Source organism: Taeniopygia guttata, chromosome 2 (assembly GCF_048771995.1).
Source record: "Taeniopygia guttata chromosome 2, bTaeGut7.mat, whole genome shotgun sequence".
NCBI classification, from domain to species: Eukaryota; Metazoa; Chordata; class Aves; order Passeriformes; family Estrildidae; genus Taeniopygia; species Taeniopygia guttata.
This window is the reverse complement of record NC_133026.1, coordinates 144,591,750-144,607,733: the sequence shown is the minus strand read 5'-3', so window position 1 is coordinate 144,607,733 and position 15,984 is coordinate 144,591,750. Positions and strand designations below refer to the sequence as shown.

Below are 15,984 nucleotides of genomic sequence, written 5' to 3'. Positions count from 1 at the left end.
CAGGAAATACAGTGTTGTTATGCATTTCTGTGCACTGCATATCATGGATTTCATCAGTATTTCCTCTACTATAAGAAAAATATAGGAATGTAAAACTATAGAAAATATATGTATAGAAATATAGGAATGTAAAATTATATTGTATTTATTAGGAGTTTTGGATTACTTCTGATTTTAATTCAGGATTTTTTTTTTTGCATGACTTCCGGAACTTATTTGTTGCCAACAATTTTTTAGGCCAGCTTTTGGCTAGAAAGTGCTGACAATTAAGAACCACAGAAAATATTAGGGAGTAATTTTTCACTATATTAAAAAGACAATGAGATTTTGGTTCTTAAACATACATTATTTTTCCCTGATTACATCTCAGTACCTAGATAATTTTGAAAATTATTTAAATTAAAAGGCTTTTGTAGTGTTGAAACACAGCAGAGCAATTTTGTAGAATACATGTGCTGATAGAGTGCTTGCAGTGTAATTAAGTAAAACTGTGGCACTTTGACATCTGCTGATCTCAGTAACACAAATATTATTGCTTTGCAGCTACCAGAAATGCCAGCAAGTACCACTGCTCTAAATAAGTTTGTGTGATGCTAGCTTTTTTAAGCTTTTGGAATAACTCCCCTCAAACTTCATTTAAGGCACCTATTTTTCAAAGATCAGAGCGGTATTAGCTAATTAGCCATGGAATTTAATTGTAGTTTACTTTAAACTTTAATTTTCTTTCCTAGAGTTGCTTGTAGCGAAGAGGAAAAGGGGCAGACCAAAAGGGTCCACTAAGAAGTTCTGTGTGGATGAAGATGTGGCAGAAAATAATCCTGTTCCAAGCAAAGAGACTCCAGCTGGGACAGAGGAAAGCCCAGAACCATCTGAAGTCTCAGCAGGCAGCCTGGAGTGCAGGAAATGCAATCGGAAATTCTCCAACACACGTCAGCTGACCAAACACATCTGCATTATTGTTCTAAATGAAGGAGAAGAAGAAGGAGATGGAGGTAAGAAAACATCCGGAAAAAATATCTGAAACAGGTTTTGAGACACCATGAGACCTGGTTGGAATCCCCAGTGCTGGCTTTAAATGGAATGGAGTTGTCTGTTCCTTGTAACACAAAAAAACCAAAACTGAACTTGGACGAGATATTTAAAATTCCTTCAAAGTGGCCAAAATGTTTATTACAGTAATGATGGTCTTACAAGGCCCTGAAATGCTTGTTTTTGATTAGCAACTGTTCTATTTCTTACAAAGTGAATTGTAGGTTTTCAGTGAGAAGTGGCATAGGCCCTGCAGATGGGTATCACACACAGGTGAGGCAGGATGAGCCTGTACAGGTGTTTCTATCCCATGTCTTTGGAAACCTGAGTTCTAATCTCTTCTTTTGACAGAGTTTGCTTTTCTGGATGGCTTCTTTCACAGTATAAAAAGTAATGTCAAACTCAAATAAAGCTTTATGTGAATTATTGTCTTTGGCATAGGAGAGTCCAATGTTTAAATTTAGCTTTAAGATTGAATTGGATATATTCAACCTCTCAAATCTTTGGTATAGAACAGAACAGAATTGAGTTATTTTCACTTGTAAGGAACCTACAATGCCCATCTCATCCAACTGCCTGACCAATTCAGAGCTGACCAGCAGTTAAAGCTGCTGCTAAGGGCATTGTCCAAATGGTTTCTTAAACGCTCATTGGCCTGGGGCATTGAGGCCCAATCTGTTTAAAAAGACAACAGTGAGTATTCGTTCAGAATAGAGTAGTTGAAGAGATGTATAGTAATAATCTCCTCTACCTGCCCATTTAACTTTTCCCTAAGAGGAATGTCACATACATACAAAGCAATTACTTAGTCTAAATTACCTTAAATTTATGTGAGTTTAGTGTTAATGGTAAAATTCAGGTTTTGCTTTTGTTACAGTTGCTCAGCATGATACTGTGCATTCTGCTTGTAGACAAAATTTGCTGCTGATTTTTTTCCAGTTTTCTGTTACTCTTTCCAGACTGTCATGATTATACACAACTAGTATGACTATTGTACTTTCATTGATACGTAGAGTTTAACTTCTGTGGAAAAGCTGAATTAAAATAAGCTTAAAATATGTTGATAGAGCAGAGAAACTCTTGCTTTGATAAAGTACCTGGTTATATTTTACTGTCATCAGTGGTACAATTTTTCAACTACACAAAACAACAATTACTCCAGCTGTCTCACCTCTGCCATCCTAAGTGCCCATGCCCTCTGCTGTTTGTATGTACTAATATTTGCATTATTTTAGAAATGTGACCTTTTGTAATGTCCTTTAAAAATAAACTCTTCAGGTCAAAGTACAAACTCAAATTACCTGTTCTTGACCTGTTAGCTCATTAGAGCTCCTAAATCTTACCTTCATTGGTTTCACTACAAAATACACTGCAAATTTTCCAAACTAAATTGCTCATCCTTTTCCTTCTTCATAAAGAAAATAGCCTCAGTTTTGGGCAGATGAAACATTTTTTGTTTATTCCGTGGTAAAAGCAAAATGATCAAGCAAAGTCAAACAACAAGTGACTTGGGGACACCAAAACAAGGGGTTCCAATTTTGGGAAGCTTTCTATCTTGACTATGAAGGTATTAGGGGCTGGTTTTATCCTGAAAACGTAATTCTTCCTTGAAATACATCTGGGAAATTCAGTCCTCAGCTGTCTGCTAATTACTGTCCCATCAAGGAAAATTTTTCACTTCTGGCTTTACCATATGAACTGGCTTGAGACAGCTTTTAGTTTCTGAATATGTAGATGAAAGTAGTGTGTGCATTATTATTTTCCTCTAAGAAAGTGTGAATACAGTCAGTAACACAAAACTCTGTGGAATGGGCAAGAACAGCATGTTCTCTGCCTAGGGTGCTCTATAATAGTTTCTGTAATATTCCCCATAACCTCTTGCATAATCACAGAATTGCTGTGTTTGGAAAAGACGAGGTCATCGAGTGCAACTGTTAACTCAGCTCACGTTCACCACTAATCCGTGTCCCCCAAGCGTCACATCCACAGATCTTGTGAACGCTTCCAGGGAAGCTGAGTCTACCGCCTCCTTGCACAGCCTATTCTGATGCTTGATCACCTTTTCAATGAAAAAATGTTCCTAATATCCAATCTAAACCTCCTGTGGCACAGCTTGAAGCCATTTTCTCTCATCCTGTCTCTTGTTACCTGGCAGAAGAGGCCGACCCCTGCCTGGCTACAGCCCCCTGTCAGGCAGTTGTAGAGAGTGATAAGGGTCCCCTGGATCCTCTGCTCCAGGCTGGGCACCCCCAGCTCCCTCAGCTGCTCCTCACCAGACTTCTGCTCCAGAGCCTTCCCCAGCTCCACTGCCCTTCTCTGGACCCACTCCAACCCCTCAATGTCCTCCTTGTAGTGAAGGGCCCAAAACTGAGCACAGGATTTGAGGTGTGACCTCACCAGTACTGAGTACAGGGGGACAGTCCCTGCCCTGGTCCTGCTGGCCACATTAATTTTAATAACGTGTCAAGGTGCCAAGATCCCATTTGCCTTCTTGCCCACCTGGGCACGTGCTGACTCATGTTTAGCCACTGCTGACCCACAGCTCCAGGTCTTTTTCTGCCAGGCAGTTTTCCAGCCCCTCTGCCCCCAGCATGGAGCAGTTGTGACCCAAGGGCAGGACCTGGAACTTTGCCCTATGGAACCTCACACAATTGGCCTCAGTCCATTGATCCAGCCTGTCCAGATCCCTCTGCAAAGCCCTCCTGGTTCATACCAGGGCATGAGGTGTTTTTTTGCTGTATTGCTCTTGATGTTTCCTTTATGTTATGGTTGATTTTTCTGACTCCTGCTTACTATTAAACTTACGTTTTCAGATAAGTATTTAGAAATACAGACAGATCTTTCTTGTACTCTAAGAGTCAATTTAGAGCCCGTCATTTTATCAGTATTTTTTTTTCTTGAATCCACTCTTGCCAATTTTCTTAGAGGTGGATGGAAGATATTGTTGAAGGTCTTTGAATCTTCCAGAAATATAATACCTGGTTCTGCATCTCAGAGACAGTTCAAAACAGATGGCTAAAATTCACAAGAGCTTTGGCTGCAGGTTCTTCTCATTTTACCTAGTACATACAGGTTGGTGTTTTTTTATTTTATCTTTTTATCCATATATTTTACAACTTTTTTTTAAGTTTATACCACTTTCTCGTGTTCTTAATTTCTTGGAAAGCTTAGCACTCTATAGGCATCTGGTTAATAGATGTTTTCACTTTGCCCTGTGTCTGGCTGCAATGGAGTTAATGTCTTCATAGCAGCTCATATGATGCAGTGTTTTATATTTTTGACCAAAATAATGTTTTGGCAATTGCTAAAATATGCTAAGCATGAAAATATCTATCTCTATATATATATATAAATATATATATAGTTATTCTGTGTGATATTCTCTATTCAATGACATCTAATATATGTTTTGAGCTGGAGCTCAAATATTCGTAGAGGTTTCCCAGTAATAAAATGTTTTGCTGTCTTTTATAGGTCAACAAGAAAAGTGCTGAAATCCCTGACATAAGTAAAATAAATAAATCACTAGAAAACTCTAGAGTTGAAATTTCATTGAAGCTGCACATGTATTGGTCAGAGGAATAGCTGGCAGCTGCAGTGGGCCTCCGCTGTTCCTTGCTTCTATAATTCAGATTCTCAGTGATCTGCATTGATCTCTGAGATCAGTGACTCATGGATAGTTCTTCTGCTCTTTCCAGAGTCACCAGGCCTTACTGGTCACATCCTCTGTTCATCTCATTGGATCCTTTAAAGCATAATGATTGCCTCCACTTTGCGGGCCCAATCACTGAAACAGAATACAAAAAATCCAAAAAAGTCTTTTTTTTCAAATCTGGAGGGTTGACCCTGCCTGGACTCCAGGGTGCCCAGGAAGCAGCTCCTCAGCTGGACTGGAAAGAGAAAATACAACAAAAGGCTTGTGGGGAGAGATCACTCATGAGTTACCATCACAGGAAAAACAGACACAACTTGGGGGAATTAACTTATTACCAGTCAAATCAGAGCAGGATAATGAAAAGCCAAAGTGTAGCCCCCCTGCTGCCAAACCTTGGCCACACAAAGCCAGTACAGCACAGGATTAAAAAATACCCGCTTTATTTCCGATTTTCCATGTACATGCTTAGTAAATATATTTTCTTCATAGAGGGCTTATTTGTCTAAGCAAGTTTCTGTTTTATATACGCCAAACTGTGTGTATGCCTATTTCTGTTTCTTTTTGGTTAAACAAAGTTAACAGTTCTGGCTAAGTTTGGGTCTGGCTGGCAAGATATAAGAGAGGACATTTAATGGCTGGGGAATGGCATTTGGGTAGAAGACAGATTACAGCCCCTTCTCTGTAGTGAACCATTCAATCCTCCTGAAGTGGGAGCCTACATATATCTTAAAGATGTCATGTTTGGCCTTAGTTTAAAATGTTTTTTCCATCAGCTGGATTCTAATTTAAATTAATTTTTCCTGCAAGTAGGATGTAATTCTCTGCAGGAGAAGCAATTTTCTGTGTTAGTTTTAAATGGCCAGTTCACTTTATTTTTTCTCAGCTGCTCTCCTAATGCTATGAAATACCACATTTTAGAGGCTAAAAAATAGTAATTTGAATGAAGAGTAGTTTAAAAACATGCCAGTTAAGGCTGTGTAGCTATGCCTGCGAAATGTCATACATCCAATTACAAATGCTGAGAGCAGTCCCTTCAAATTAATGACTCCAACAGAGTTGTGTGACAGAGGAACGATGCAGTTCGATGGGACTCTGGAGCCCTGATGAATGCAGAGCTGGCAGTAGCTGTGCTGATGAACAGACCTGGCCATCCCCGGGTGGTGTTGGAGGCAGCTCAGCGTTGTGTGTCCTGCACAAACACGAGCGGCGTTCAAAGCCAGGCGCTGGGGAGGGCGCTTCCCCTCTGTTGGATCCGGTGCCAGCTGACAAATGCTGAGCTGACTGCTTAGCAGGGGAGGTGCAGAGTGAGACAGTTTGTCTAAACAAACCTGCTTAAGAGCAAGCAAAGGCTTTTACTGCCTGAAGAAACTCAGCTTACTATTCAAGTGGCATGTACTCCCATTTTCTCGTAAATCATCTTAAAATCATCCAAGGGCATTCCCCTCTAACCCATGGTCGTTATTATACAGCAGAACTCTTCTAGCTGAGATGGACAAAGAATTTCTTTGACACTCTAATCCATGAGCCAACAGTGAAGGAATTTTTGTCCAGGAAGGCAGCTAAATACTGATGAGATGACCACATATTATAGAAAGGCTGTTTGAGCCCTGTAGTCAAAGTTGAAGCTCTTTTTCATTAAAACATTCTTTTGTGTCCCTTTTAATCCTTTCTTAAAGCACACCTTCCACTTCAGGGTTTTTTTTTTGGTGTAGAGAGAGTTCAGGAACAAAGAGCTGTCATTGAGAGTTAAGGTGTTTGCTCATTTGGTGGTTTGATAAGGAGTGTTGGTTTGAAGACTTTTTAAGTCACAGGTTGCACACAGACCATGAAATAGTTCTCTTTGTAGTAAAAAGTGTTGTCAATGTGTGCACCCCAGCTCCTTATCAACAAATTGTTTCTGGAAGATGTTTCTTCCTCTCTGACAGGGGTAGAATGGGGCTACTGCCACCAACAGGCATCAAATTAGTGAATAAATTTTAATGTTTAGGTATAAGAACTAGATCACTGTATCAGGTAACTAGATCACTAGATCAGGTATCACGTGAGGGTGAGAATGTTCTTACAGATCCTCAGCCCTAAGAGCAGATGTGTGATCAGGAAATCAGTGGAGTTTTCTCACTGCTGTTTCTCACCAATCTATGTGTGGGCTTTTTTTGTGTTAACTGAGATTGCACAGCACTCTGTAGCTTCCTCACACCTTTGCTCCTACTGAATGTAGTCCACCTGGTAGGGGATGGGTGTTTTCAGCTCATATTGAGAAAGTTGAGATGTTTTTGTCATATAGGTAGTTGAGATTGAGTTATTTGTTTGAAGTACTTACCTGCTTTGGGTTTTGTATTAAATTTTTTTTGTATAGCCGTAATTTTTAGTGCTTAGCCTACATGCACAAATATTCTACACGTATGAAACAGTTCCATTTTAACAAAGAAGTATTTTGATACGGCAATTCTGTATGTTGTTTATAAGTCTTTTAAAATAGTATTTGTGGTCTGTTTTGAAAGCAGGGAGACAGCAGTGTTTACTGTAATACATCTCTTCACCTTGACCCTTGGTTGGACTGAAAGAACTGACAAACTGATCTGCCTGACAGAGGCAAGTCAGGAAAGAAAAACAGTGTGAAACACGTTAGTTAGTGAATAACTACGACTATGGTCGTAGTTATTCACTAACATAGATCACAAGCAAACTCAAATCTGTGGTTCTCCTTTTTCTAGTAGAATTCCAATACTCAAATGTTAAGAGGGTTGCATATTAATATGAAAAGGTAATAAATGGTTTTGTTATTTGTTTTCAGCCACTTCATCATTAAACTGATTCATGTTTAGATAGGAGATTTTAGGAGTAAGGTGCTTGGTTTCTGTTCATACAAGTACTAGGAATTACATGATCCCTAGCGAAGTGGAGAAAATTTCATTCTCCTCATCAGAGCTTTCATTCCAATATATGGCTCTGGATTTCTTTTAGCTAAAGCATGTTTTGTCCATAGGTATGTAAAATCTTTTGGGGCTTTTTTGTAATGCTTTTCAGTTTTGTTTACTGCCCGCTGAACAAAAGCAGATTAATTAATTAATTAAGCCAGTATGTGAAGTACCCTCACGGAAACAATAATCAGATTATATTCTCAGGTACATGGTGTGGCTCTTGAGGACAGTCCTGTGCAGGGTCAGGAGTTGGACCCCATGATCCTTGTGGATCCCTTCCAACTCAGTTTATTCTGTGATTCTGTGTATTCTGATTCTTTGTGAGAAGACTTTCTTGTGTTGGTAGCCTGTTCCTGCTGAGAAATTTGTGATAATTCATTTTATTCTTGCTAATAAGCTAACAGAGGTTGTTTAATGAAGAAAATGTGAAAATATGTGTTTGTTTCATAGAATCATTAAGGTTGGAAAAGAACTGTAAGATGGAAACTGACTGTTTCCTTACACCCCTGCTCAGCACACTAAAAGAGACCTATACAAGCAGGTTCTGTTTGAAGGGGATTTTTCTTTATCTTCAAATATCCCTTTCAAGTATTGCAGAAAAATATCAGGGCTAGAACTAAGTGTTTTTAGTATAAATGAATAATTTACAACTATATTAAGGAATTAAATGGGGACATTATGAAACTCTTTATACCTATAAAGCAGCAATATTTTCCAAAAATCATAGAAGTCCACAGAGAAGAACCTAGTTGAGAAGAGGCATAGATCAACGAATTTTTGTAATGAAATGGGAAAAATCATTAGTAGGTGTTAAAAAGCTGGGGGCTCTCCAGGCAGAGGAGCTGGAAGCTGGGCAGAATCATGGCTGGCTGTGTTTGAATTCAGTTTGTTTTTTCCTTCTTCCTCATTCTGGAAACTCTAAATATTAATTTCAGGCTTCAGCTTAGTATTAAATCACTACCAGTTGTCAGCCTACAGTTTTCTGTCTCAGGATACCTGAGAAAGCTAAACTTCTTCCTGCACACCTTGTTTCCTTCTGGTTCTGTGTCTAGTAAAGAAATTGTGGCTTATGCAGGTTGCTTTAGCTTCTGCTTGTGTCCATTTTTGTAAGGAACAGCCAGGACACTTTAAACCTTTGTTCCATTAGAGTCAGGCCACAGAGACAGTCTTTGTTTCAATCTCAGCTGAGTATTTACAAAATATAACTGGAATTAAAACAGCTGCTTCCATGTTATATATCTTTTCACTCCTTCTGCTGTTTGCATGACAGAAGCAAGTCTGGACAGACTACAGCTTTGCTCTTACTGGTTTTTATTTATATTTTGTTTTTCTATCTCATCATGGCAGCTACAGCATATTTTGTATTTACAGGGAATTGCTTACTCTGGAGATTGAATCAACTGAGAGAGAAAAAAAAAGAAAAATTCACTGGGTTTATTTATAATTTTCTTCCATTAGTTTCTTCCTTCCTTCCTGAAACATTTACATAATGCCTTAATTTGCCGACTTTGTTTTTTCTTGTCTGCATCTTCTACTACTTCATCTGATATAAGGAATTTTATTTGTATAAGCTTAAGGGATCTCTGTTTTTTATCAATGCTGCTAATTATTTATCTATAGAGACTTTTTTTTTTTACTTTTATTTTTATTTTTTAGAATTTCAGTAAAATAATTCCTCATTTGCTTTCAAAAAGAAATCAACTGATTACTGGCTATTAATTTTTATCTCAGAAGAGTGTTTTGTTGCAACTGTTGTGTGGCTTTCTAGTTAACAGGTTGAAAACTTACCCTATTAAAGAGGTTGAAGACATTCTAAACAGTGACAGGGAATGATTTGGAAGTGCAGGCCTTCAAAATGAGGAGTTACATGTCGGGAGTCTGGTTGAACCAAAGAACTGTTTTGAACCCTAATTATTCTTGAATCAGCACTAAAGAGAAAATTTTATTTCTGGCCATTGATTTGCAAGAACAGGAGTGGAAGAAGGTCTAATCCAAAGAGATTGTCAAAAGACTTGCCCTTAAATAAGATGGATAATGAAGCCAGTACTAGAAAAGATAATCCTAAGATTATCAGAACAATTAAATATGGAAAAGAGAAAAATAAATTGTTCATTAATTGCAAAATCATGAGAACCTCAATGAAATTTGTAGCATTTTCACAGAAATCCACAATATCATTAATGAATTTAGAGACATATTTCTGAGGGTTCATTTTTTAAATTTTGATTTTTTTTCTATTTCATTTTCTTTGTTTGTATAAGTATCATACTGGTTTTATTAAATAAAGGGGAAAAAAAGTTCCCCTTTAGGGATCATGCAGCACATCTTGTTTTGATAATATTTTTCTTTCTACTGTAGGATAACTTTTCTCCCCATTTGTTCTTGCAGTGTTAGAAACTGTGTTACCTGCATTGCTTTTGTACATAGTTACCTTCTTTTTGATGTTTGCTCTTTAGGTAATGATTCTGACGTTGACCTTGACAGGAAGGAAGATGAGCGAGAAAAAACTCCCAAGAGGCCCAGGGTTCAGAGAACAGAGAAAACAGCATCAACCAAGGAGACTGAGCAGATTTCAGGAGCTAAAAATCCTATTATAAGTGTGGTTTTGACAGCCCATGAAACTATTCCAGGTAATCAAAATCACCAATTATATAATAATATGTTTTTAAATTATGCTGACACTATATAAAACATTCATTGGTCTAAGACAAAAATGCTTGGAATATTTAGTGTATGAAAAATATTTAGCATTATTTGATTATCTCGATAGAGACTCCACATCTGGCAGCTATGTAATTGTAGAATTTCAGTCACGTTTCTGCATAGGTACCAGAAATGCTGGATCTGGCTGTAGTTAACCTCAGTTACTGCATTAACATCAGTTATGTTTAGTCTGTGAATAGTTTAAAAGAAGAAGATGCTAAAACACTGACCAGAAAACAGAAAAGTGCATATATATTTGAAAATCAACTTCTACATAATGATAAGAGGATTCAAAAAATTTAGTTAAACCTAGATTTATATTTGACTGTTTATATGAACCATTAACTGGTTATAAATCATTAACCATCCTGACTGACTGTCAGAATCCCTTTTTTATAGTTTTGTGCATAATTTTCAGCTTTGTTGTTTTGTTGTTCTCCTTTTCATTATTGATAAAGTTTCTGAGTATTTGTTTTGTTTATTACTTTCAGAACAACTTCAAGTCTTAATTGTTGTGGGTTGGAAGCTAGCAGGAATCTCTGTGTTGTTAATATCTTTTGATATTGAGATCTGTGATATGCTGGTTCAGGACTCATGGAGGTCTAGGTAAATTAACACCTTTAGGTGTTAATTAATGGATATAGAAAAACCTCCCTTCCTCAGGGCTTTTGGAAAGAGCCATAACTGGAGATTCCTCTCCTAGTGTTAAAATTTATGCACTTTGTAAGAGTTTTTATCTTAGACCTGTACAGTTCTGGCAGGGACTAGAAGAATTTTCAAGAGGAGGAGGAAAGACATGATGGATAATGCAATCAAAGATCCATTTCCTTACAAAACTGGCCTAAAAAGGCAAATGAAATAATAATAAATATAGATAATGAAGCAAAGGTAGGAAGCATGTGATGCAGGAGAGGAATATAAATCTACTGGATGTTGTTGCCTTAATTGCTACCTCGTAAAATTTTTCTTTGGAAAACCAAAGTTTTTGGCTTTCTTGCACATACGCTTTTTGAGGTACTGAAAGTAGTAAAATAACTTAAAATTTGGAGGTACTTGGACACAGTACATCAAACATTCAGAAGACTTTAATGAACTAAAAGGATTTATGGTCAAGTATGAATCTGCAGCAGTTTTTAAAGGTCTTCTCATCTATTTGACTGACAATTAATAATCTTACTTCATTCAAGTTCCCAGCTAAATTGTGAGTAATAAAAAAGTCAGTACTCTTCCAAAAGTTATGAATTGTCACCCAACTTTTCAGAATTTGGAAATTCTAGAAGACATGATATAAGTTATTAAAAATTCAAAAGAAAAGTATTTCATTTAATGCAGTTATGATATAATTTATTTTTCATTGATTTTCCTTCTATTTTTTCCCATTAATTTCCACAATCTAACTATATCTTAATGGCACTAGCATTTCTTAAACAGTTCCTCTCGCTCAGTAATACTTAAATGTCTGGAGTTTTTTATAAAGATCTTTCACAGTCTTTTTCATAGTCATTTTTCTGAAGATTTGTGCTGAAAAGATGAGTTACTACTTTAGACTGCTGTTGAAGAATATAAATAGATAAAATAGTTCTCCCTTCTCTTCTGCTTTCTTTAGACTACACCATCTGTAATGTTAAGTTGAAAATAAAGTTTAAAGTTCCTTAAGCACTATCTAAACTAAGTCCTTTCTCTGCAGGCATTAACAATCTGTACCCACCTATTACCTAGTTTTGAGGATGCATGAAAATATCCCTTTTTGTGTCCATTGCAGTAAAATTCTGTTGGAAGATTTCAGATGACAATTAAGAAAATAGAGAAGGCCTTAAGAATTAGCTGTGTTTTATTCCCATTACTAAGGAACTACTTAGACTCTATTTTCCCCTCTTAAGTAAAAGATTATTTCAGAAGTATTGCATTAACACTTGGCTGTAACTTTGCTAAACACTAATGAGGTTTGGGACAATGCTTTGTATCATTTAGATTATGACTAAATGGGTTTTCAAAATCCCTTGGAACAAACAGGATCAGTCAGTTTTTAATTTCCCAGAAAGGACACTTGGGCAGCTTTGATTTTCCCCGGTGTTCTTCTGTAATGTTTTCCTGGAGGCATATGAAAGATTTACAGCTATAGAAATCTGAAAGCTGGCATTAACCAGCTTGAATAAAAGTTGTAGATTGTTTTTAGTGCAAGCCTTGGAGTTCTTTGATAGACTTGAGAGATCAGCCTGGGCGAAGCTCCTGCAGGGCAAGGCCAAGCACAGGGTCCTGCACCTGGACATGGGGTGATAGGGTAAGGGAAAATAGCTTCAAACTGAAAAAAACTAGTTCTAGATTAGGTTGTAGGAAGAATTTCTTCACTGTGAGGATGGTGAGGCTGGAAAAGTTTGAGGCTCAGAGAAGTGGATGCCCCATCCCTGTAAGTGTTCAAGGCCAGGTTGGATGGGGCTTTGAGCAGTCTGGTCTAGTGGAAGGTGGCTCTGCTCACAGCAGGCAGGTTGAAATAGATGACCTTTAAGGTCCCTTCCTACCCAAACTACCCTGTGGTTTTATAACTGGAGGGATGTGGAGACCTTGAAGAGAAGGAGTGCTGATTTCCTGAGCACACCAAGGCATCAGATCAAACACAGGACAGGTTTTTCGTAAGCATCACAATTAAGAGAGGGAATAACTACAATTATATGCACTTCTGAAAATTGTTTTGAATGACAGACACTTTTTTTCATAGTCTATTTTTAAGAACAAGTGAGTAAATTTGTCAAAATATTCTATCTTCTGGCTTTTTAATGTATTTTGTTTCCCATGTTTAAATTCTGTTAATTATCAAGGTGTCAAAAACCAATTTATTATTCATGCTCGGTTAGTTTGATTCAGGAGAGATGTGAATGTCTATATTATTGTTTTATGTAAATTCTGTAATATTTTAAAGACTCAGCTTGTTACTAGAAGATTAATTTTAAGTTCCTGTGAAGATGGTCAGTAGTAGATTATTTTTTTGTTTGTTTGCTTTCAAGAAATACAAAAATAGCATGAAATATTCAGTTTCTTGAAAATACTAATTTTTGTCCTCTAAAGGAGTTGGGTTTTTTTTTCAACTACAAATTCTTAATACAACACTGTGAAGGCTTTTCGATCCCTGATTTGCACTGTCCATAAAAGTCCACCTGAGTTCTCATGCTACTGTGTGAGAGGATTCTATCTGTAATCTATGAACACTTAGTTCCTTCTTCCATCAAAATTTTTGGGCAGTGGGGAAGAAGTGGAAGAATGTAATTTTGCTCACTATTTTGGGACTGACTTAGTTTAACTGGTAGCAGTCTTTTTAACTGATATCAGTCTTTTTTGTTTAAGATAATTTCTGTACTGTACTGCATGGAATGATGATTGTGGGTTTATGACACATCTGAAGGGATTTAATATCAGACAAAATGAGCCTCCTGGGGAAAGGAGGAGGACTGGGACTACCCCTTTTCAAAGTATCTTGGTCAGTACGTACAGACTGCTGTCAAAAGCAAGTGCTGTTCTCCAGCCCCAGCTTTCTGTCCTTCAGGTCATTGTGCCTGTTGATGAATTTCTGTAGTAAAGCACACTAGAAAATTAATAAGGTATTTGCAGGAGAGGTATGGTGTAGATTTTAGGCAGATCCCCTCTTTAATCCTTTTCAGGAACTCCTTTGCTGGTACTTTTCAGGCATCACCAACATGTAGTTGAATGGAGGGGCAGAGAAGAGATGCTGTCCTTATGCTGACTTAAAGCAAATGTTCAATTAGACAAAGTTAGGAAAATGCAACCTTTCCTCTCTGAATGTGAGCAGGTGTTCATGTTATTGTGGGTTTACAGACTGGTTTAGTTCAGCCAATCTAATGCCCAGTTCTGGTGGAATGGGGAATCTTCATCCTCCCATACATGGGTCTGTGTTTCTATTTTTGTCTAAATTAAAATGTGTTCAATCTCAGGGTGATCTAACCTACACAAATGTTAAATGGTCCTTTTCCTTTTTTTAGCTTTATTTTGAGGATTAGAGACAGCTTTGCTTGGAGAGCTTTGGGATTATGGGTAGGGTTTCAGAACTGTCTTACTGTGGATCACACACATTTGGAGCACATTTCACAGGATATTGTGGAAGCTGGAAAAAGTCATTCCTTCAAAAAGACACTGTAAGAAACAAATACTCACTTCATATCCATAGCACATTATTTTAACTGTACAGGCCAGAGTTATGGTCTGTACAGTTAAAATCTGTTATGTATACCTACATTATGAAGTTTTTTTTTAATATTTCAGCTAAAGTCCTTTTATAAAACAAAAGAGTTTGTCTAAAGGCAGCATGCAGTATCTTTATAGGAAAAAAAAAAGACATTGTGTAAAGTCTTGTGGATTCTGACCATTGTTGAGCTGGTGTTTGCATTACCATATTTAATATGTATCAGTTAATTAATCCCATCTTGAATGCATTTATATTTTCAGTCTCTGTGACATTATGCAGTAATTGTTTCATAACTTAATAACATGTGGGGTGAAAGTGCATTTTCCTTTATTTAAGTATGCATTGAACTGGTTTCTTTGGGTTGCAAGATAATGATTATTCACACTTTTTTTTCACAGTATTGCTAATGACAGAATTTTTTCTGATATTTCACTTTCAGTTACCTCTTTTCTAAGCTGAAGGTCTCCAAATTCTGCATCCCTTTCTCAAACAAAATGCTTCTGATTTTGTTTTTGCTACTGTTTTTTTGGTTCTTCTTTATCCTTTTTTGTGGTCCATACTTGAAGCTTTAGGACATTTGCAGAATTTAGTTGAATTAATAGGAATTAAGTTGATGTTCTTTCCTGGTTTATTTCTGACCCATTCCTAATAATTCCATTACCTTTTAGACTGTTGATAAGTATAGGAGAACTCTAGTGAAGGACAGGCTGTTTTTCTAAGGGACAGACTGTAAGACACTGGAGGCCATCTCTGAGTTTGAGCCAGAGATGAGGCTCACTGGGTAATGCTTATCTGTAGAAACTGCTGTCAGAATGCCATGAAGAACTCAAATCTTATTCTTCTGAAGGCAGATTTGCTTAGATGATATTGACTGAAAACAGGAAAGCAAAAGGCATAAATAAAGTCTAGTAAACTAAAGTCGATTCTGCCTTTAAAATAGAGATATGATAGTGCTGGAGGAAGGATTTTTCTGAAAGAAATGATCAGTACAGTAAACTTCTTTTTCTAACCCTGATATTTATAAGCTTTGACTTCTTGAAATGATTGCCTAGGGAAGCAGGAAAACCTTTATCTTCCTTATTGGCATTTGGTGTTTTTAATGAAAAATAAGACCTTTTATGTGTTTGCTTTGTTCTTAGACATTTCCCTAACCTGAATACTGAGAGCATTCTTTTGGGATTTGGGACATGTGGGGACTGGACTGGGTAGAGCCTAGAAACCAATTTTCTCACTTCCTGGGCATATGTTGTAGTCATTAGTCTGTGATCTACTGGTGATTGCTGTGTCTGCTGGTCTGTTGGCACCCTCAGGCAGCATCCCAAATGGATGGAGACATCTAATGTTTCTTAATGCTTCCCTATCTTCTAAGGGTGAGAAGTAGCAACCTCCCACTAGGGGACAAGATTGCCTTTTGTGAGCAGGTACTTCATCAGCATGACTGAAGATCTGAATCTCCCTCTTCAAGTTTTTAAAGACATTTG

General features: G+C 37.2%; 1 protein-coding gene across 7 annotated transcripts in view; it reads left to right on the top strand.

The window, feature by feature from the left end:
• Positions 1 to 15,984, top strand: part of ZFAT (zinc finger and AT-hook domain containing) — a 113,849-nt gene that overhangs the window by 54,981 nt on the left and 42,884 nt on the right. For all 7 annotated transcript variants that reach the window (XM_072925029.1, XM_072925028.1, XM_072925032.1 and 4 more), the window contains 2 exons: positions 732 to 992; positions 10,062 to 10,235. In XM_072925029.1, coding sequence (XP_072781130.1) covers positions 732 to 992; positions 10,062 to 10,235 — 435 coding nt within the window. The remainder of the gene's footprint in view (positions 1 to 731; positions 993 to 10,061; positions 10,236 to 15,984) is intronic.